Source organism: Tachypleus tridentatus, chromosome 6, assembly GCF_004210375.1.
Source record: "Tachypleus tridentatus isolate NWPU-2018 chromosome 6, ASM421037v1, whole genome shotgun sequence".
NCBI classification, from domain to species: domain Eukaryota; kingdom Metazoa; phylum Arthropoda; class Merostomata; order Xiphosura; family Limulidae; genus Tachypleus; species Tachypleus tridentatus.
In genome coordinates this window covers 152701463-152723935 of record NC_134830.1, presented here as the reverse complement: position 1 = coordinate 152723935, position 22473 = coordinate 152701463, and the positions used below count along the sequence as shown (strand labels likewise).

The 22473-nt window shown below is 37.6% G+C and overlaps 1 protein-coding gene across 6 annotated transcripts in view; it reads right to left on the bottom strand.

Moving 5' to 3' along the window:
• Window positions 1–22473, bottom strand: part of LOC143254101 (uncharacterized) — a 105135-nt gene that overhangs the window by 62757 nt on the left and 19905 nt on the right. For all 6 annotated transcript variants that reach the window (XM_076508877.1, XM_076508875.1, XM_076508881.1 and 3 more), the window contains exon 2: window positions 7115–7513. In XM_076508877.1, coding sequence (XP_076364992.1) covers window positions 7115–7464 — 350 coding nt within the window. In that variant the 5' untranslated portion in view covers window positions 7465–7513. The remainder of the gene's footprint in view (window positions 1–7114; window positions 7514–22473) is intronic.

Sequence of the window (22473 nt, the reverse complement as noted above, 5' to 3'; positions counted from 1 at the left end):
GTGCGACGGGGATTCAAACCCTCGACCTCCGGATTATGAGACGATCGCCTTAACCACCTGGTCATGCCGGGTTTCTACTAATAGTGAAACTACCACAAATCTTGGACATTTCACACAAGTGTGGTAAGCCACTAATAGTGAAACAAACTTTAAAAACGCCTACAAGTATCTATGTAACATTCACTATTTTAGCATTTGTTTATGATGAACTTCGTTCATGATGGAAAGCTAAGCACCACCTATTCCGGTTCCGGCTCTTTGACTACTCTTTTCAGATCGAAAAGTAGGATTTGACAGTCAGTTTTATAACGTACCCAAAGCGCGAGTAGTATTTCCTTTTTAACTTTATTGTTTTTGTATGTGTGGTGGTAACGAGACATCAGTCATAGAATCATATTGTCAGAGTCCGTCACGTTCAGCTCATTAAGGCCTAGGTTGGCGTACCCATTCAACCTATGGAGAAGGGCGTAGGAGTCGATATTCTAAAGCATTTGTTAAAACCCTGGAATTCCTTAATATAACTGCTAACTTTGGTGACAATCGGTCGAGCGGTTCGCCAATGGTAATCAGGCACCCACCCACACCAACTTTTGTCAAATACTCTTTTATAGGTAAAAGAATCTTCGAACTCTTCGAACTTTAGCTTTCCATGATGGCTGTGCATGGATGGTTGTTACCACCATTATTACACTTATTGCTCAAAACCTGTTACGTCAAAATGTGTTGTGTCAGTTTGACATCTACATTAAAAGCTTTCGTTCTCTTACAGAATGAATATGTTATATGGATTTAAGCCTAATTTTAATTTCAGAATCTATCACCAGGTGGAACCTTTACCGGCCTTTTCTTTCACCACGCAACAGTACTCAAACACTTTAGACAGTATGCCTTTATTGCATTGGTATTGATTGCTTGTATTGGAAATTCGGGCAAAACTACATTCAGGGTATCTGCGCCAACCATCTCTAATTTTGAGTTGATAAACTAGAGAGTAGAGAGCTAACCAAAGACACCTACCGCCAACTCTTGGATGATGATGCTCAAATAGAAAAGTAGGGTTTTAGTGTAAAACATGACGACGAGACTCGAACCCTCTTATTCACAGGTCGGTACGTCAATCACTAGGTCGCTCCAGCCCTTAATGCAATACACTATACCTTTACATCCGTATTTTAAGATAGTTAGTAGGGTATGTGTTGCTCCCATTAGCTGTTTATGGGTTTATAACGTTAGAAAGTGGGTTTCGATACATGTTATGAGCCCAGAGCAACTAACACTTTGTGTAATTTTGAGCTTAACTTCGGAGAAACAAACAAACAATATTATTTTATTGGCCTAAATACATTTATACGAGCTAAAATTAAAACCGACAATGTGAACATTATACAAGTTGTTCCAATCATTGTTTACATCCACATTTCATAGTTCGTTATTCCTTCGATACGTGAACTGACGACGTATGTAAAATTATCTGAATTTATATTTTTTACTTGTTGGTTAGGGGGCGTTCTACTCGCAATCTGTTGTCCCTCGCTGGGACAGCGGTAAGTCTACTGATTTACAACGTTGATATCATGGGTTGGATTTACCTCGGTAGACACAGCAAATAGCCCAATGTAGCTTTGCTAAAAGAAAAACTAACTAATGCAAATTTATTAAGAGGAAAACTACTAAAGTTATCTACTACTTTCGATAAATTTAAAATACTGACAAGACGTAAAATATCTTACGCACTATCACCAGGGCTTGTTCCTTGTTTTGTCATATGTCTGTTTTGAATTTCGCGCGAAGCTACACGAGGACTATCTGCGCTAGCCGTCCCTGATTTGCCAGCGTAAGACTAGAGGGAAGGCACCCACCGCCGACTCTTGGGCTACTGTTTCACTAACTAATAGTTGGATTCACTGTCACATTTTGACGCCCCCATGGCTGAGAGGGCAAACAAGTTTGGTGTGAGGGGGACTCGAACCCGCGACCCTCAGGATACGAGTCGAGTGCCTTATCCACCTGGCCATGCAGGGCCATTCGTCATATGTTTTTATGAAAATGAATTTGTGTTTCTTTCCATCATAATAATAGGAAACTGTTAATTTGGGGTAGTGTCCCTTCTGAATATTTTACGTACTATAAATAAAACGTTTTAAACATTTTTAGAAAAAGGAAAAATATCTCTATCATTGTCACAGCTGAATATTTTTTAAAAATTACCACGAGAACATGATAAAGAAAAATATGTAAAGATAAACAATGTATAATTAATCAAGCAAAACCGATCCTAGTAGACTTCTTCTGAGGTTAGTACTTTTTAACCGCCTCTTCCATTACTCGGCTGATTTGTTTGGTTTGTTGGCTGTCAAGCAGGAAACTTCTACACGAAGGGCTATTTGTGCTCTGCCAATCACAGGTATCCAAACCCAGTTTGCAGTGTTTTAAACTACACACTTGATGTTGAGTTACTGTGAGGCAGATCGACTTGCTTCTTATGGTGAAAACATACCAAACAATATTCATGGTATCTCTATCAGACAGGGTTCTATTCAACGTTTAGTGTAGCAGTTGCATTTATAAACATTCTGGATCATAAAAGATTCTGATAAAATATTACCGTATTTTTATTAGGCATGAAAAGTAATCTTAAATCAAACATGAACTTACGAATGGCTATGAATCGGTATCTACATGTTACGGTAAATACTGTGACTCAAATGTTTCAATGAACGGACTTATTTTGAATTATAAGCACTAGATGGCAGCACAATAAATTGCTTTTGTTCAAATTTATTTGAAGTTGAGCACAAAGTTACAGAACGTGCTCTCTGTGCTCTGCCCATTATGGGTATCGAAACATCACTTATAGAGTTGTAAGTCCACAGACATACTGATGTGTCACTTTGAAACGATGGTTTTGTTTAAGACTATCAAATCCTAAGAAGTAGAATTTGAATATTATCGAAAGAATAAATTACTATAGATAAAATAAAATAATATTTGAGCTGTCAATTGTAAAGAAGTTTTACTTAAGCTAAGAAAACCCTTTCGTTTATTATTATTAATGAATTGCTAGATTTATTGAAATTTAACACTGATATATAAACAGGTTAACCCTAATAGGCAAAGTGTATAATATTTCACTTGACTATTTTTGCGACAAACGAATTAAACTAGACTTAACATATGTGTGTGACTATTATAAAGATACAACACACCAAACATTACTACTGAGCACTGAATTAAAAACACAAAGAACAAAAGTGACAAAGTGCAAAAATATGTTATCGAAGCAAAACCCAAATTCTAATCATCTAAATTTATTTATGTATTTATTATGAGTTGTTTATTAAATGAAACGTCAGACCCTGGTTGAAAAAAGAAAACATTCAATCAGATATTTCCGAGGACTGCTTTAAAATCTTTTCGTAGAATCACAAACAAGTTTACTCTGTGATGTCAAATTTGTCACACAGTTTCCGATCAGGGAGAGAGAGGTACGTACGTCGAATTACGTCACAGAGTGGCCTATATCTTAATGGTACTATATGAAAACAAAATGAAAGCAAACTCTGTCGGTGGTGGCAACAAACATATTGCTGTTACAGACTTATACGATAGATTTTAAATTTATTAACGCAAGCAGAAAGCTAGCCTAATACCGACATCACACCTGGACATGCAGGACCTTATTTCTTATAAATACTAACATAAATTTCAGACACAGTAGGACTAAAACTAACTGAAACAATTAACAGTAGAGATAAATACACTAGAGAGTTATGTTTATTAGATTGTATTGGATAATTATTTGTTATCGATATTTTTAGCCGTAATTCCAAAAATATCTCTCGAGATTCAGCCAGCTTAAGAAAATAAGGCTAAGTTATAATTGCACAGGCTTAGTTAACAAAACAAAATAACCAGAAGGCTAAACAAAATGCCATAATCGTGTTAATAATACAGCTTTAAGATCCTTACCCTAATCCCGGTGTATTGCAACATAAACACATTGGTTATCGCAAATATATATTATGATCGGAGTATTGTTATACAGTCTTCCTCAACCTGTTCAGTGCCGTAGACGGGATAACTCGTCCAAGCCGATCGGTAACACAGACGAGTTAAAGCGTTCTCAATAATATCTAACTTCAACGCTAGATGTCAGCACCATACATGCATTTGACCTACTTACATATTGTTTCACTTTCGATCCAAAATGGCGTTACGAAATAGGTTACAAAATGAAGAAGCATTAGAGTTGTATTTTGAACTTGGTTCGGAGTTGCCGTACCAGCTGAAATAGTTGACAGTCAACAGGTTAACGTCAACGAAAGTTTTTGTTAATAATTTTAAGGATAATTTTTTTTATTAGAGCTGATAAAACTTAATCGAAGTAATAACGAAAAAAAAAGAATACACTATAGCCTCGTTGTCTTTAAGTGTTAACTTACAAAAAGGAGGCCCGGCATGGCCAGGTGGTTAAGGCACTCGACTCGTAATCCGAGGGTCGCAAGTTCGAATCCCCGTCACACCAAACCTGCTCACCCTTTCAGCCGTAGGGGCCTTATTATGTCACGGTCAATCCCACTATTCGTTGGTAAAAGAGTAGCCCAAGAGTTAGCGGTGGGTGATGATGATGACTAGCTGCCTTCCCTCTGGTCTTACACTTCTAAATTAGGGACGACTAGCACAGATAGCCCTCGTGTAGCATTGTGCGAAATTCAAAACTTGCAAAGCGTTAAGGAATATTGTAAGAACAAATTCATACACAACTCATATAAATCCACTATCTACTCAGTATGCTATGGAAATTCCTAACTTTATCTTGTCGTTGTTTGTTTGCTTCCGAGGTAGCATTATTTAGTTTCGTAACATTTAATGTGTGACAAAGCTGAATAAAACAAAACAGAACAATAGGCTGATACACGACAGTAAGACTACATAGTTCACTATTAACACTGAATATGCAATAGCTCCTTAACTAGCTAGCCTAGAGGAATAAACTATATATATACAGACTCGATTTACAAAACATTGTGCATTGCAAGCAACGCGAATTGTAGTTGTCATGTATCTATTTATGTCTCTAATGTTTTTCGGTAATTTGATTTAATAGCAAAGGCTCAAACTGGACTGTTTGCACTATGACCTACATGGGGATCCATTCCATAGGGAACATTCCACAATCTAAAGTTTTCACACTCTTAAGTTTATTACCCTTAAGATGTTTCTGTCAAACATTTGGGGCCTGGCATGGCCTGGCGCTTTGTAATCTGAGGGTCGCGGGTTCGCGCCCAAGTCGCGCCAAAACATGCTCGCCCTCCCAGCCGTGGGGGCGTTATAATGTGACGGTCAATCCCACTATTCGTTGGTAAAAGAGTAGCCCAAGAGTTGGCGGTGGGTGGTGATGACTAGCTGCCTTCCCTCTAGTCTTACACTGCTAAAGTAGGGACGGCTACCACAGATAGCCCTCGAGTTGCTTTGTGCGAAATTCCAAAACAAACAAACAAACAAACATTTGTTTGACGATAATTCTCTTCTGGTGTCACCTGGAGACGAGATTAACACTGCAAGTAGTAATGAATACATACTAATATGACGAGATTAACACTGCAAGTAGTAATGAATGCATACTAATATGACGAGATTAACACTGCAAGTAGTAATGAATACATACTAACATGACGAGATTAACACTGCAAGTAGTAATGAATACATACTAATATGACGGGATTAACACTACAAGTAGTAATGAATACATACTAATATGACGGGATTAACACTACAAGTAGTAATGAATACATACTATTTTGGTGTTTGAATAACTTATCAGTTCCTTCAAAACGCCCACCGACGAACTAGCAGTAAATTTACGGAATTACAAAGAGGTTCGATTCCTTTCGGTGTGTATAAAGTTAAACAGAAGAGAAGTTTCAGATAAAAACTTTCCTTTATTAGATTTCTGAAAACATATAACGAAAAACCGAGAATGTTTAGTTTGTTATCTGGCGAAATAATGACATTTTTGGAGTATATGGGAATGACATTGTCTTCCATTTTAGATTCATCTGGTTTGGGCAAACTACCTCTTGCACCAAAGATAATGATAAGATATTTAGCGAAGGACAGACTCTTTATTTAATCTTTATACGCTTTATTTCTTATCTAGAAGGGAATTAAAGGAAGGAAAAACGTTTGTAATAAAAGAAAGAAAATATTTATTTTGTCCGTATTTCACAATGGGCCATCGTCCACCAAATGATGGCCAAAAGTAAAGTCACGGTAGAAAAGCAACACAATTTTAATATCCAAAGACAAAACGTGTTTAACTTAGTTGTTTATTTCAATAATATGCGATTATATGTAACATTATATGAACAGTCATATACGATGTCAATAATCACGTATATAAGTGGAATAATCTAATTATTTAACTTCTGTGAATTAAAAACACTACATACATATTTTTTTCTGCGAATGTTTTTTCTCTCGATTTCACCAAGCTGTACACTTAGTCTTAACAGTGTTACTACACCTTCGAAAGTTAGCTGTAGTCAGTAATTTAATTTTAGAGAAATGAAAATTGAACGTTTTATTATCAACCATTAACTTTGAATGTTCTCGTTTAAATATCTTGTTTTTAAGCACGTTGTCTTCACCCCTCCAGTGGCACGCTAAAAAGTGGGATTCGATACCCGTGCTGGGTATAGCACAGATAGACCACTACGTAGTTTTGTGCTTAACTACAAACCAAACCGTTATCTGATACGGTTTTAATCACAACCATAGTACAAACCTCAGCGATGTGGGGGTGGGTACAGGTTTGCTTGGAAGATCACGGATTTTTGTGTTTGTTTTCCAGTGTGGTCACAATATCTTTATGCTATAAATTATGTGAACCATGATTTGACCTAACTACATGTTCGCGTTTGAACGTCAGAGTTCAAACTTCTGAGCCAAAAATATTGAGGCGCATGAGAGATGGTTCTGTGAAATAACCCGAGTTATTTCTAATTTTTCACTGCTCGTATTTACAGAACATTCTTCAAACGTACGTAGGTCCGAGCTAGATGAATGTAAAAATCTTTGTGTTTTAACTCAATAAAGTAAATATTTTCCATACCTGGCTGCTATATGTAGAATGGTGGCACCATCTTTATCCCTGTCTTGCACTGTACACTCTGTGTGCTTGAGAAGCCATACGAGGGCGTTCACTCTTCCCATTGCTGAGGCGTCATGAGCTGGGGTGGCGCCCACAAAGGATCGAACATTCGCTCGCATTCCACATTTTTTCACTAAAAAGTTTAATACATTTACATCTCCTCCACGTGCAGCGTAATGCACACACGTGGCACCAAATTCATCTTGTATATGTGCCACCAGTTCCCGCCTCTTTCTAAGTAAGTAAAGCCCTTGGAGGTCACCTTCTTTAGCCGCGACAAGAGCCCGATGAATCGGCAAATGTTCCGGCATTGTGTTAACAATAATGACGTTATTTTCGGTTGGAGATCCGTCGTTGATTCTGAAATTATAAATAATTAACAACACCAATTAACATTTTCACAGTTGAAAGAAACAAAAGAAGCGTACGAAAAGCCATTTTATTTAATTACAAGCCCTTAAATTCGACCTAAACTTATATTTAATGGAATTTCAGCGACTCCATTCATCGACTTACAAGAAAATAGATATCTTCCAACTCATCTCTTTGATGCAAATTAACCTTATTCTTAATTTAAGCAACGTGTATTATTGTCCCATGAATAAACTTGTAAAGAACTATACGATATATCGCCATCTGGTGGCACTTAGATGATGTTATATACGAATACATCACCAATAAATATCGTTGTTATTTAGTTAAACAAGCTTGTACAGGCAATCATATAAGCGTGATAATTTTAGATGCAAATTATCAAATGCTATATTACAATCATATCGCCATCTGGTGGCTTTTAAATGATGTTGTGTACAAATACGTCAAAAATAAACATCGCTTCTGTTTAAGTAGGAAAAAAAACTTAAATTATAAAGTATCAAATACTAGAAAAAATGCACCATATTTTGATACAATCTACGTTGAACTCAACCTATTTTCAAGTTTTCTTTCTTAAATGTCGAGTTCCTAAATTTATCACAAAGTGAAAAATTTATTATGATTTTTTATTTCAACTCTTTCAAATCATTCAATACTATGAGGGATTTTAAAAAGCCCGATTTCTAAACAAGTAAATATCTTTTTTTCCCAAAAGTTTAAGTTGGTATAATGTGGTTATTTTCATCACTTTCAAAATTAGAGAGAGAAAAATCTATACGTAGTGATAGCCACCTAGCGGTATCGGTTTAAGTCAAAGTATAGAAAAAACAATTGTTGATTTGTTCCGCATATTTCTACGTTTCGAATTTTTTTTTTAAATATTGTGTTATACATAAGAGCTACCTATTGTTGACTTTTTACTGAGAACTTAAGTTAATGTTGCACGTTTTGCCATATAATAATACAGTTATTATTGATAATTATTGATTTTTTATAGACATAAATTACTCTACAATTTTTTATTGTATTTTATGTTATTAAGAATGTATGGTAACTCATGTCACTACGTGTAGTATTATCGTAAATGCACGGGTTGTTTATCTAAAGCCAGAAACCAAACTAAAGTCATCCACTAAGTATATAAAAAAACAATATTTTAAGTCTTAAATATCACATATTTAACGAAATGTTGCACATTAAATGGGCCCCTCGCTCGTACAGCGGTGAGTCTTCGGATTTAAAACGCTAAAATCAGGGGTTCCATTCCCATCGGTGGACTCTACAGATGGTTCAATGTGGCTTTGCTATAAAAAAAACAACAAGCACATTAAGTGGTAAACAACGCTACGATTATTATTGCCGGGCAGAGCTACATAATGGACTATCTGTGCTCTCCCAATACGGTCACCGAAACCCGATTTTTTGCGTAATACGCCCACACACTACTGACAGGTAGTATTTGGGTATACCGTGAAATACATCATATATACATATACACATGCTTATATAAAAAAATTACAAATGAATATTATACATTATCATTCTGAAATGTTCTCTAAGCTTTTTCCTTGTAATTAATAAAGTCGTAGACTGAAGGGAACTGAAATACCCAAACAACTTATCTGGCCTACTTTTGTGGCCTAACATTTACATCAGTCTAACTGACCTTATTTGTATGGGTTCTTATCTTCCACATCTATTTTGAATTGCATCCAGTTCACATGGTTCAAACTGTTGTGTGTGTTGGGTGGGGACACCTTTGTTTAGACCAAATTAAAAGCACCTTGGCATGGCCTGGTGGTTAAAGTGCTCAAATCTCAGCCTGCAGATAACGGGATCGAAACCCGTCCCTGAACATGTTTCCCGTTTCAGCAGTGAGGACGTAATAATATTTCTCTATGTTCTCGTTAAAATCACCCCTTCGGTACACCCAGGTTTAGTGTCAATCGTTCTAACGGTTCGCCAGTTGTAAGAAGACACACACGTAGATCTTGTAAGGTGGTGGGTTAGATTCCAAACAGTGACAGATTTCGTAGAATGTCGTGTTATTTGACGTTTCACTTTGTTTCAACATGTGTGTTTAACAAAGCAGCGTCGATAAAAATATTCAAGGTAATGTGTCCCGTATCCCTCCTCCCGGTATGGCGCTTATGAATGTATGTATCTGGATGTGTATGCTTGATGTATGTATCTGGATGTGTATGCTTGATGTATGTATCTGGATGTGTATGCCTGATGTATGTATCTGGATGTGTATGCCTGATGTACGTATCTGGATGTGTATGCCTGATGTATGTATCTGGATGTGTATGCCTGATGCATGTATCTGGATGTGTATACCTGATGTATGTATCTGGATGTGTATGCCTGATGTATGTATCTGGATGTGTATGCCTGATGTACGTATCTGGATGTGTATGCCTGATGTACGTATCTGGATGTGTATGCCTGATGTACGTATCTGGATGTGTATGCCTGATGCATGTATCTGGATGTGTATGTCTGATGTATGTATCTGGATGTGTATGCCTGATGTATGTATCTGGATGTGTATGTCTGATGTATGTATCTGGATGTGTATGCCTGATGTATGTATCTGGATGTGTATGTCTGATGTATGTATCTGGATGTGTATGCTTGATGTACGTATCTGGATGTGTATGCCTGATGTATGTATCTGGATGTGTATGTCTGATGTATGTATCTGGATGTGTATGCCTGATGTATGTATCTGGATGTGTATGCCTGATGTATGTATCTGGATGTGTATGCCTGATGTATGTATCTGGATGTGTATGCCTGATGTATGTATCTGGATGTGTATGTCTGATGTATGTATCTGGATGTGTATGTGTGATGTATGTATCTGGATGTGTATGTGTGATGTATGTATCTAGATGTGTATGCCTGATGTATGTATCTGGATGTGTATGCTTGATGTATGTATCTGGATGTGTATGCCTGATGTATGTATCTGGATGTGTATGCTTGATGTACGTATCTGGATGTGTATGCCTGATGTACGTATCTGGATGTGTATGCCTGATGTACGTATCTGGATATGTATGCTTGATGTATGTATCTGGATATGTATGCTTGATGTATGTATCTGGATGTGTGTGCCTGATGTATGTATCTGGATGTGTATGTCTGATGTATGTATCTGGATGTGTATGCCTGATGTATGTATCTGGATGTGTATGTCTGATGTACGTATCTGGATGTGTATGCCTGATGTATGTATCTGGATGTGTATGTCTGATGTATGTATCTGGATGTGTATGCCTGATGTATGTATCTGGATGTGTATGCCTGAAGTATGTATCTGGATGTGTATGCCTGATGTATGTATCTGGATGTGTATGCCTGATGTACGTATCTGGATGTGTATGCCTGATGTATGTATCTGGATGTGTATGCCTGATGTATGTATCTGGATGTGTATGCCTGATGTACGTATCTGGATGTGTATGCCTGATGTACGTATCTGGATGTGTATGCCTGATGTATGTATCTGGATGTGTATGCCTGATGTATGTATCTGGATGTGTATGTGTGATGTATGTATCTGGATGTGTATGTGTGATGTATGTATCTGGATGTGTATGTGTGATGTATGTATCTGGATGTGTATGCCTGATGTATGTATCTGGATGTGTATGTCTGATGTATGTATCTGGATGTGTATGCCTGATGTACGTATCTGGATGTGTATGCCTGATGTATGTATCTGGATGTGTATGCCTGATGCATGTATCTGGATGTGTATACCTGATGTATGTATCTGGATGTGTATGCCTGATGTATGTATCTGGATGTGTATGCCTGATGTATGTATCTGGATGTGTATGTCTGATGTATGTATCTGGATGTGTATGCCTGATGTATGTATCTGGATGTGTATGCCTGATGTACGTATCTGGATGTGTATGCCTGATGTACGTATCTGGATGTGTATGCCTGATGCATTATCTGGATGTGTATGTCTGATGTATGTATCTGGATGTGTATGCCTGATGTATGTATCTGGATGTGTATGTCTGATGTATGTATCTGGATGTGTATGTGTGATGTATGTATCTGGATGTGTATGTGTGATGTATGTATCTGGATGTGTATGTGTGATGTATGTATCTGGATGTGTATGTCTGATGTATGTATCTGGATGTGTATGTGTGATGTATGTATCTGGATGTGTATGTGTGATGTATGTATCTGGATGTGTATGTCTGATGTATGTATCTGGATGTGTATGTGTGATGTATGTATTTGGATGTGTATGCCTGATGTATGTATCTGGATGTGTATGCGTGATGTATGTATTTGGATGTGTATGCCTGATGTATGTATCTGGATGTGTATGTGTGATGTATGTATCTGGATGTGTATGCCTGATGTATGTATCTGGATGTGTATGTGTGATGTATGTATCTGGATGTGTATGTGTGATGTATGTATCTGGATGTGTATGCCTGATGTACGTATCTGGATGTGTATGTCTGATGTACGTATCTGGATGTGTATGCCTGATGTACGTATCTGGATGTGTATGTCTGATGTACGTATCTGGATGTGTATGCTTGATGTATGTATCTGGATGTGTATGCCTGATGTATGTATCTGGATGTGTATGCCTGATGTATGTATCTGGATGTGTATGTGTGATGTATGTATCTGGATGTGTATGCCTGATGTATGTATCTGGATGTGTATGCTTGATGTATGTATCTGGATGTGTATGTGTGATGTATGTATCTGGATGTGTATGCCTGATGTATGTATCTGGATGTGTATGTCTGATGTATGTATCTGGATGTGTATGCCTGATGTACGTATCTGGATGTGTATGCCTGATGTATGTATCTGGATGTGTATGCCTGATGCATGTATCTGGATGTGTATACCTGATGTATGTATCTGGATGTGTATGCCTGATGTATGTATCTGGATGTGTATGTCTGATGTATGTATCTGGATGTGTATGCCTGATGTATGTATCTGGATGTGTATGCCTGATGTACGTATCTGGATGTGTATGCCTGATGTACGTATCTGGATGTGTATGCCTGATGCATTATCTGGATGTGTATGTCTGATGTATGTATCTGGATGTGTATGCCTGATGTATGTATCTGGATGTGTATGTCTGATGTATGTATCTGGATGTGTATGTGTGATGTATGTATCTGGATGTGTATGTGTGATGTATGTATCTGGATGTGTATGTGTGATGTATGTATCTGGATGTGTATGTCTGATGTATGTATCTGGATGTGTATGTGTGATGTATGTATCTGGATGTGTATGTGTGATGTATGTATCTGGATGTGTATGTCTGATGTATGTATCTGGATGTGTATGTGTGATGTATGTATTTGGATGTGTATGCCTGATGTATGTATCTGGATGTGTATGTGTGATGTATGTATTTGGATGTGTATGCCTGATGTATGTATCTGGATGTGTATGTGTGATGTATGTATCTGGATGTGTATGTGTGATGTATGTATCTGGATGTGTATGTGTGATGTATGTATCTGGATGTGTATGTGTGATGTATGTATCTGGATGTGTATGCCTGATGTATGTATCTGGATGTGTATGTCTGATGTATGTATCTGGATGTGTATGCCTGATGTACGTATCTGGATGTGTATGTCTGATGTATGTATCTGGATGTGTATGCTTGATGTATGTATTTAGATGTGTATGCCTGATGTATGTATCTGGATGTGTATGCTTGATGTATGTATCTGTATGTGTATGCCTGATGTACGTATCTGGATGTGTATGCCTGATGTATGTATCTGGATGTGTATGCTTGATGTATGTATCTGGATGTGTATGCCTGATGTATGTATCTGGATGTGTATGCTTGATGTATGTATCTGGATGTGTATGTCTGATGTATGTATCTGGATGTGTATGCTTGATGTACGTATCTGGATGTGTATGCCTGATGTATGTATCTGGATGTGTATGCCTGATGTATGTATCTGGATGTGTATGCCTTCGCCTTATTATGTTATTTTATTTCCCTTTTAGTTTCACAAGTAAATCACATCCTTTCTGAATTGTCTGTTTGCTCCATCTTTTCCTTACTACCATTTTTAAGTGTTTTCTGTACTGTACATCTATGTAATGAATACCTTCATAGTTCCTGGTGCGTACAGCCACTCTAAGTAAATTTAACTTCTGCTAACAAACTTAATTAAAAGGTCCGATCCAATGGAAGATCCATACTAAGTGCTGGGGAGGGAAGGAAGCCAAGGACTTAGAGAGATGTGGTGTGGAGTCCACGGACCCACCTTAGGGTCGAGGGACAACGCCTTTGGAATCCCTGCGAGTTTGTGTCATCTGGAATAGAGCAGTGCGCGTGAAAATGAGCCGATAATCGTATTGTATACTTTCAATGGTAATTCTTCTAGAGTGTATCTCGAAAATCTATTTCACATCGCAGTGAATCGTACTAACAAACCGCCTGTTTATGGGCTTTGTTTGTTTCTTTTTGTTTTGAGGTCATGACCTCCTTTGACCCCCTCCATTCCTCTATATCCGCCAGTGGATTCCTATTTTATGTTTCAGATGCTACAAAGTTGTGTTTTACATTTTTACTCATGGTTCATCAACACTAAACGACAGTCATCACATAAATCTTGTACTGATTTAGGCCTAGTAACACGTGAAAAGTATTATTTAGGGTTACCTGTGCGTATTTCATGCTCCAATTACAGCACTGACGCTCAAGGTTTATACTTACGGCTATTTTCAGCGATGGAAAATGTCGACTGTGACAGCGCGTGCTGGCTCGGATAGGAATTTAAAGACTAGCAGTTGAAGTAATTATTAACCGGAGAAGAAACAACTGGATACTGTGTTAGCACTAATCTTCTGCACGTAGAGTCTCGTTAAATTCATGTAATTTGTTAACCATAAGTTGTGAGATATTTGGGAATTAATCTATCTCAAAAGTTACACCTTATAAATAACACAAACAAAATAAAATATAGATTATGCTGGTACATAAACTAAATATGTTAAAAAATAATCTTAAAATTATGAAAGAATTATCCATATATGGCGATATTGTTTTTTCAAACTTTCATCCAATAGCTTTTTAACTTGATTACAAAGAAAAGCGGTCACATGACAAACAGATTGATGTGTCGATTTTGAAATAAAATAAACCAAAAGTTGTTTGAAACGTCGTATAATATAAAACTAATTTCCAACTGTGTTATATGAAAATTTTGTACTATTTTCTCGTTTGTTTGTTTTTTGTGCATAAATATTTTCCACATTGGAATCTAAGTTCAACTGCGTTTCACTCTACCGTTCAAGATGAATTATATTGGTTGAAATAATTAAAGGCGTGACGACACAGCGATACAATGCTCATATCGTGAAACCGTTATACAATTGTTTGTTTGTTTGTTCTGAATTCCACGTAAAGCTATGCGAGGGCTGTCTTCGCTAGCCATCCCTAATTTAGCAATGAAAACTAGAGGGAGGGCAGCTAGTCATCACCACCCACCGCCAACTCTTGGGCTACTCTTTTACTAACGAATACTGGGTTTGACCGTAACATTATAACGCCCCCTCGGATAAAAGGGTTAGCATGTTTGGTGGAACGGGTATTCGAACCCGCGACCTGCAAGTTGCGAGTCGAGCACCCTAACCACCTGGCCATGTCAGGTATATGTGACACGATTTTATCGATACATCGTCCGATACGACATGATTTGCCCCCCAGTAGCACAGGGGTATGTGTGTGGACTCAGGGTTTCAATGCCCGTGAAGGGCAGAGCCTAGATATCCCATTGTGTAGTTTTGTGCTTAAATCCAAACACACACACACATACACACGATATGATTTGAATATCTTCACGAAAGTTGACAAGCTTAGAGTAAACATTACAAGTCTTTTGTACAGAAAAAGCCCTCTAGTGGCACAGCGGTACGTCTGCAGACTTACAACACTTAAATCCGCGTTGGGCAGAGCACAGATAGCCCATTTTGTAGCTTTGTGCTTAATTCAAAGCAATAACAACAGAAAAACTCAGAATTTCTAATAAATTATTTTTACTAAAATATAATGATTCAATAACTGAACGTGAGTGATGAGTACTACATGTTGTATTTATCAGAATCATCACAATCAGAGTAACGTAACAAAACAGATATCAGATTTTTAAATTTTACTTCTCTTACTAGCTGTCATTCAGTTGAAAATTCACTGTAAGGTCTGAAGTACTTATAAATAAGACAGTGCTAGTAATATAGATAATAAATTACAGACAAGACTCTCAAACGTTGTGACAAACCGTTGGTAAAACTTATGCCTGCGGACTTATAACGGTAGAAACAGGATTTCGATACTCGTGGTGGGCAGAGCACAAATAGCTCAATGTATAGCTTTGTGGTCAATTACAAACAAAGGAAAACGTATTACAAGGCGAAATCACTATTATATTGTGATAAGATACGCACCCCTAGTAAAATATAAATTATGGTATATTTGTTTGTTTTAGCGCACAACTACACAATGAACAACCTACGTAGGTCCACCGTAGGAAATCTAACCCCGGATTTTATGTTAACGCTGACCTACAAGGGAATTATAGTAAGAAAGACGGCTAACTAAAGTGTTGAGGATTTTTACGTTTCAAATATTTCGTGTGACTCGTGTATTATTAGTGACTCTGTAACCAACAGAGTCATAGACCCATAAGCAGTTTATGCGTCAGTACTTTTAGGAAAATGTTTTGCTTTTAAGCAGGTGGGATTGGTCCCTACCGATAATTCTTGAAGATTCAATCAGAAGGTGTGTTTGTGTGTGTGTTCTTCTAGTAGCAAAGCCACATCGGGCCATCAGCTGTGTCTACCGAGAGGAATTGAACCCCTGATTTTAGCGCTATAAATCCGTAGACTTACTGCTTTCCCAGCGGGATAGCCAATCAGAAGGTGAAGCAGACATTTGAATATCATACTTGATTGGGCATATGTGGCCGTGGTGGGTATAACCTACTAGAAAATTTACAGGGCCCGGCATGGCTAGATGGTTAAGGCACTCGACTCGTAATCCAAGGGTGGCGGGTTCGAATCCCTGTCACACCAAACATGCTTGCCCTTTTAGCTGTGGGGGCATAATAATGTTTCGGTGAATCCCACACTTCGTTGGTAAAAGAGTAGCCCAAGAATTGGTGGTGGGTGGTGATGACTAGTTGCCTTCCCTTTAGTCTTACACTGCTAAATTAAGGACGGCTAATGCAGATAGTATTCGTGTAGCTTTGCCGCAAAAACGCGCTCTGCACCGGGGGACCATGGGTGCGCCGTAAGTGTGATGGTCGAATCCCGCTCTTCGGTCAGATAAAAAAGCCACATAACTGAACGGACACACGAACACATTTTCGTATTTCATAAGAGTCGAATATGATCAACGCTGTCCCTCTAGAATAACGTTGTTCTCTTAACGAGGAGCCTTATTTTTCCTTTTACACGTCTTACTGAACCAATCAATTCAAAGTTCACAACAGCTCATCTTAAATATCTTTTCAGAATGTAATTACGACTGGCAGCCTGAGGGTCGCGGGTTCGAATCCTGTCACCAATTCTGCTAGCCTTTGCAGCCATTGAGCATTTTAATGTGACTGACAATTCGACTATTTGCTCTTATAGAGCGGCCCAATAGTGGGCAGTGGGTGTTATTGACTAGGTGTCTTCTCCTCGGTCTATCACTTCTAAATTAGGCACGGTTAAAGCAAGTAGCCTTGAGTGAAATTCAACACGCTCAAATATATTTCTATATATTTTTACACAAGTTCATTTTAAGACAATAACAGTTTATCTTGAATATCACTTCAGAGTTGGTCTCTGTTTATGACAATTGGACTATCTCTCTATTCCTAACACAACAATAGCATGTTTCATCAAAGTTCTGATAATGGTGGCAGTGATTGGTAACCTACTTACTCCCTACGTTACTAGACACAACCCTGACCTAGATAGTGTTTCCCGGAAAAAAAAAAAAGTTTCACACTAGTGTCGTCAAATTTCGGAAAAAAATAAATTACGGATGTCCACCTTATTCACTATCATTTAAAAAAACGATATGTGGTCTAGTTTTAATGATTCGTTGAAGGGTTGGAATTCAAACTTGGGTCCTGATTTTATTGGTTCAATGAAGATGTTAGAAGTTAAGTTGGGTGCTGATTTTATTAGTTCAGTGAAGATGTTAGAAGTTAATTTTGGGTCCTGATTTTATTAGTTCAGTAAAGATGTTAGAAGTTAATTTTGGGTCCTGATTTTATTGGTTCAGTAAAAATGTTAGAAGTTAATTTTGGGTCCTGATTTTATTAGTTCAGTAAAGATGTTAGAAGTTAATTTTGGGTCCTGATTTTATTAGTTCAGTAAAGATGTTATAGAAGTTAATTTTGGGTCCTGATTTTATTGGTTCAGTAAAAATGTTAGAAGTTAATTTTGGGTCCTGATTTTAATTAGTTCAGTAAAGATGTTAGAAGTTAATTTTGGGTCCTAATTTTATTGGTTCAGTAAAAATGTTAGAAGTTAATTTTGGGTCCTGATTTTATTAGTTCAGTAAAGATGTTAGAAGTTAATTTTGGGTCCTGATTTTATTAGTTCAGTAAAGATGTTAGAAGTTAATTTTGGGTCCTGATTTCATTTATTGATTGAGTGAAGGGTTTTTACTTCAATTATGAGTCCTGTTTTATTGGTTCAGTGGAGAGGTTGAATTTAAACTGAAATTTAATAAGGTGATAATTTGTGAGCTAATAGCTGGCTTTCAGAAATTACAATTCGTTTTTAGATTTTTTTCTCAAACAAATTGAAAGAAATAGTTGTTTCCCTACAAACAATGGATTTAAGTGTTCCTTGCCAGCGCAAATAACCCTGGATTGACCTTGCTCGTTTATTGTCTTTGGAGTCTCGTGATGGTCGTATGTTCTGATAAGAACCGATCACGTGATGTTATTAGAGCCAGAAACTGAAGAGTGGGCGTGTTTTTAAATGATTCGCTTTGACTGTTCTTTGTCAATTCCAGATTATCTTCTGTAGGTCAAAGGGCGGCGAGGGCTTCGTACGACATTTCGCTGTTTAAAGTGTGAGGTTTAAGTAAGGTTTAGTTTGTAGTTAAGCATAGAGCTACACAACGGGTTATCTTTTCCCATCACGGGTATCGAAATCCAGTTTTTAGCATTGTAAGTCCGCAGACATACCGCTAGGGCACTGGGAGAGGTTTAAATAAGAACCCATTATTAATTATATCAGTGGATATACTGTGACATCGTAAGTGAACTGGGAGAGGTTTAAATAAGAACCCATTATTAATTATATCAGTGGATATACTGTGACATCGTAAGTGAACCGGGTGTGTTCTTCTGGTTAGCTTACTTGCACTATGAATCAAAATTTCTCTCCCGCTTCTTCAAAAGCCGTAAGGCGTGCGGCTCGTAATCCGAGGGTCGCGGGTTCGCGCCCGCGTCGCGCTAAACATGCTCGCCCTCCCAGCCGTGGGGGTGTATAATGTGACGGTCAATCCCACTATTCGTTGGTAAAAGAGTAGCCCAAGAGTTGGCGGTGAGTGGTGATGACTAGCTGCCTCCCCTCTAGTCTTACACAGCTAAATTAGGGACGGCTAGCACAAATAGCCCTCGAGTAGCTTTGTGCGAAATTCCAAAAACAAACAAACAAAATCTTCAAAAGCATGCTCGGCGCTTTGGACCCGTGCTTGGGTGCGACATAAAGGTGTCGCTCAAAACCAACTGATTAATCAAATGTGTGTAGGTAAAAAGCTAGCAGTCAAGTAGTCGAGTCTTATCAGGTTAAAACTAGAGACAGCTATACGAAGACAGACCGTGTATAGTTTTGTACTAGATATGAAAGAAAGAGCGACTATCGGATAACGTACGTATTTTAAAGATGAAATCACAGTCCAGCAATTCTGGCACACAACTAAACGATTAAACAGAAAACTGAATCTGGCACACAACTAAAGGATTAAACAGAAAACTGAATCTGGCACACAACTAAAGGATTAAACAGAAAACTGAATCTGGCACACAACTAAAGGATTAAACAGAAAACTGAATGAAAACAGATTTTCAATCTTCTCCTGACTAATAACAACATATTTCAAACTAGACTGGACTATTTCAGTTTAAGAGTTTAAGTTTGTTTGTTTTTGTTTTTTGAATTTCGCACAAAGCTACTCGAGGGCTATCTGTGCTAGCCGTCCCTAATTTAGCAGTGTAAGACTAGAGGGAAGGCAGGTAGTCATCACCACCCACCGCTAACTCTTGGGCTACTATTTTACCAACGAATAGTGGGATTGACCGTAACATTATAACGCCCGCACGGCTGAACGGGCGAGCATGTTTGGTGCGACGGGGATTCGAACCCGCGACCCTCAGATTACGAGTCGAACGCCTTAACCCACCTGACCATGCCGGGCCTTGTTAGGTGTAAACGTTAGGCGTACTTTGAATTTGTTTATTAAGTATTTCCCTATCGTTGTGTAATTTATCAAGGTGAAAGGATAACTGGTTCCAACGAACGAAACTTCTGGAAAAACAATCATTTATAAATAACCCAGTTAAGTAAGGACATAGTGGTCAGGGTGCTCGACTCGTAATTTGCTGGTTGCGAATCCCGTTTTCGAAACATATTCGTCCTCTCATATGTAATGTTTACTAGGTGCCTCCTCTATCCATTCTAAACTGGAAACGGCTGTCGTCGGCAGCTTTCGAGTCGGATTGAACGAAATTCAAACGTAACGCAACTGACTAATTTTTGAAACTTTTTTCAGCACTACGAAGATGTTAATTAAAATGTAATAATTAAAACATTTATTAGAAGACTTTAATATATGTTTATTAACTTCATTCCCTCGTGATCGTTTGGTCTCTTTATTATTTAGATGCACGTGATATTCTTGGCATACGACTTCACGGGTCACTGAGTTGATTTAGCAAAGACGTAGGAAATTGACAAAAAATAAATCAGTGTGATATATACAAACAAGAAGTGAAGAACTTTACAAGTTCTTAAAGTAAATTTAAAAACGCACCAAAACTTTTACGTGAAAAACATCAACTTTTTATGGTAAAAATCTATTAACTTTATATTAATAAATGAATAATGCACAAGAACGTGAAAGTCTGTTTAAAAATTATCTGTGAATTTAAACGAAAGCATTTAAAAAAATACTTAAACTGTAAAAGTCTTGGTTTGTTATTATCTATACAAAGGGCAACCTGTGCTCTGCCCACCAAGGGTATCGAATCTCGGTTTCTAGCAGTAGACATACCACTGTGTCGCTAGAGGGACAATATCTAAAAGGAAATTTATGAATTTGTAAGATAAATATTATGTACATAATATTGTACAATATTATGTAATACATTAATTGTTTATAGGTAATTAATATCAGACAAAAACAACACAATATGACTGAAATTCAAAGTTGCTGCTCCACTATCTTTCCTTACTGTCCTCCTCGAGTTATAAAGGATAATTACTGCCTGTGACCATAGTATCCAAATGCGTTGTCAGGCAGAGTTCAAACGCTGATAAAAAAACAACTTTCCAGCAGCAAAAGAGAATTAGTTAATGATTAGGAGTTGAATGTTTGAACCCACAACGTCTCAACTAGTACTTCCATTCGCTGGCTGCCCTCCTTCTGATAGTTAATTCAAAGATTAGAGTTTGTTTGTTTGTTTATTTTCTTATAACAAAGCCACATCGGGCTATCTGCTGAGCCCACCGAGGGGAATCGAACCCCTGATTTTAGCGTTGTAAATCCGGAGACTTACCGCTGGACTAGCGGGGAGCAAAGACCAGAGAAGGTTGTGTCTGAATCCAGGGGTTCACTGACCCATAAGGTTTCGTCAGGTTAAAACAATTCAATCATAATTTCATATAGAATTAAGAGTGACCACAATTCGGTGGAATTCATTTTGTGTCCAAATATACAATAGTCTGAGATTTTATTTACAGTTACGTCATTTCCTGTTGTGTGTGTGTGTGTGCATGTTAAGAGATCAAAGCTTGCAACAACAAACTTGTTTTCTAACACATAGTGAGGGAGAAGTGTATAACTTTTCCTGTAAGATCTGCGAGTGCCTGAGTTACTTCTGCTGGAACGATTTTAGTAACACAGTTATCTAACTAGTCAGGGATTTGGCATCACCTAATTTTCTTCTATTGTTATTCACTGGAATTTTTCAAGTACAAGAGTGGGAAAACAAGGTTCCTCGTAAGGCCACCGTAAAAACTAACAGACCATTAAAATACACATTTAGAGGGCGCTTTCTTAGTATAGGAACAGTTAATTTCACAGCCTCGTGAAAATAAACAAAGAAAGAAGGAAACCAACTCGGAGATGCGCATGCGTTTTGTTCAATTGTTGACGTGACCTAATAAATGTGTGAGGTTTACCGTGTTTTAAAAATTAAATAAATAAAGACTAGAAGACAAATAGCCTCCTGCCGTCGATTACATACAACAGGTTTTACTGGATAAATGAGATCGAATGTTTTTGTACTAATTATTAGGCTACCTTAACAGCCAAGGTTAAAATGCGCGAACCAGTCAGTTCCACCACGAGGAAAGCGAATTACCAACCTTTAGGTCATGTTTTTATTATGAAAACGTTCCACTGATTTAATGATTAATTAACTTATCGTCCACTGATACTGTATAAGTTCTTATTGGTATTAATTAATTACTGATTTTTACTGTTTAATTATTTAGCGGTACAGACATATTCTTCCAAAACTAGTTCACAAATGACGTTAACTTTTAAGTGTCTTTTTTATTTCTTCATAATAACAAACGCTGTAGTTTAATTTTACAACGTAAATACATAGGCGTATTTCAATAGCATTGAAGAGATGGTACAAAGGCCCGGCATGGCCAAGTGGTTAGGG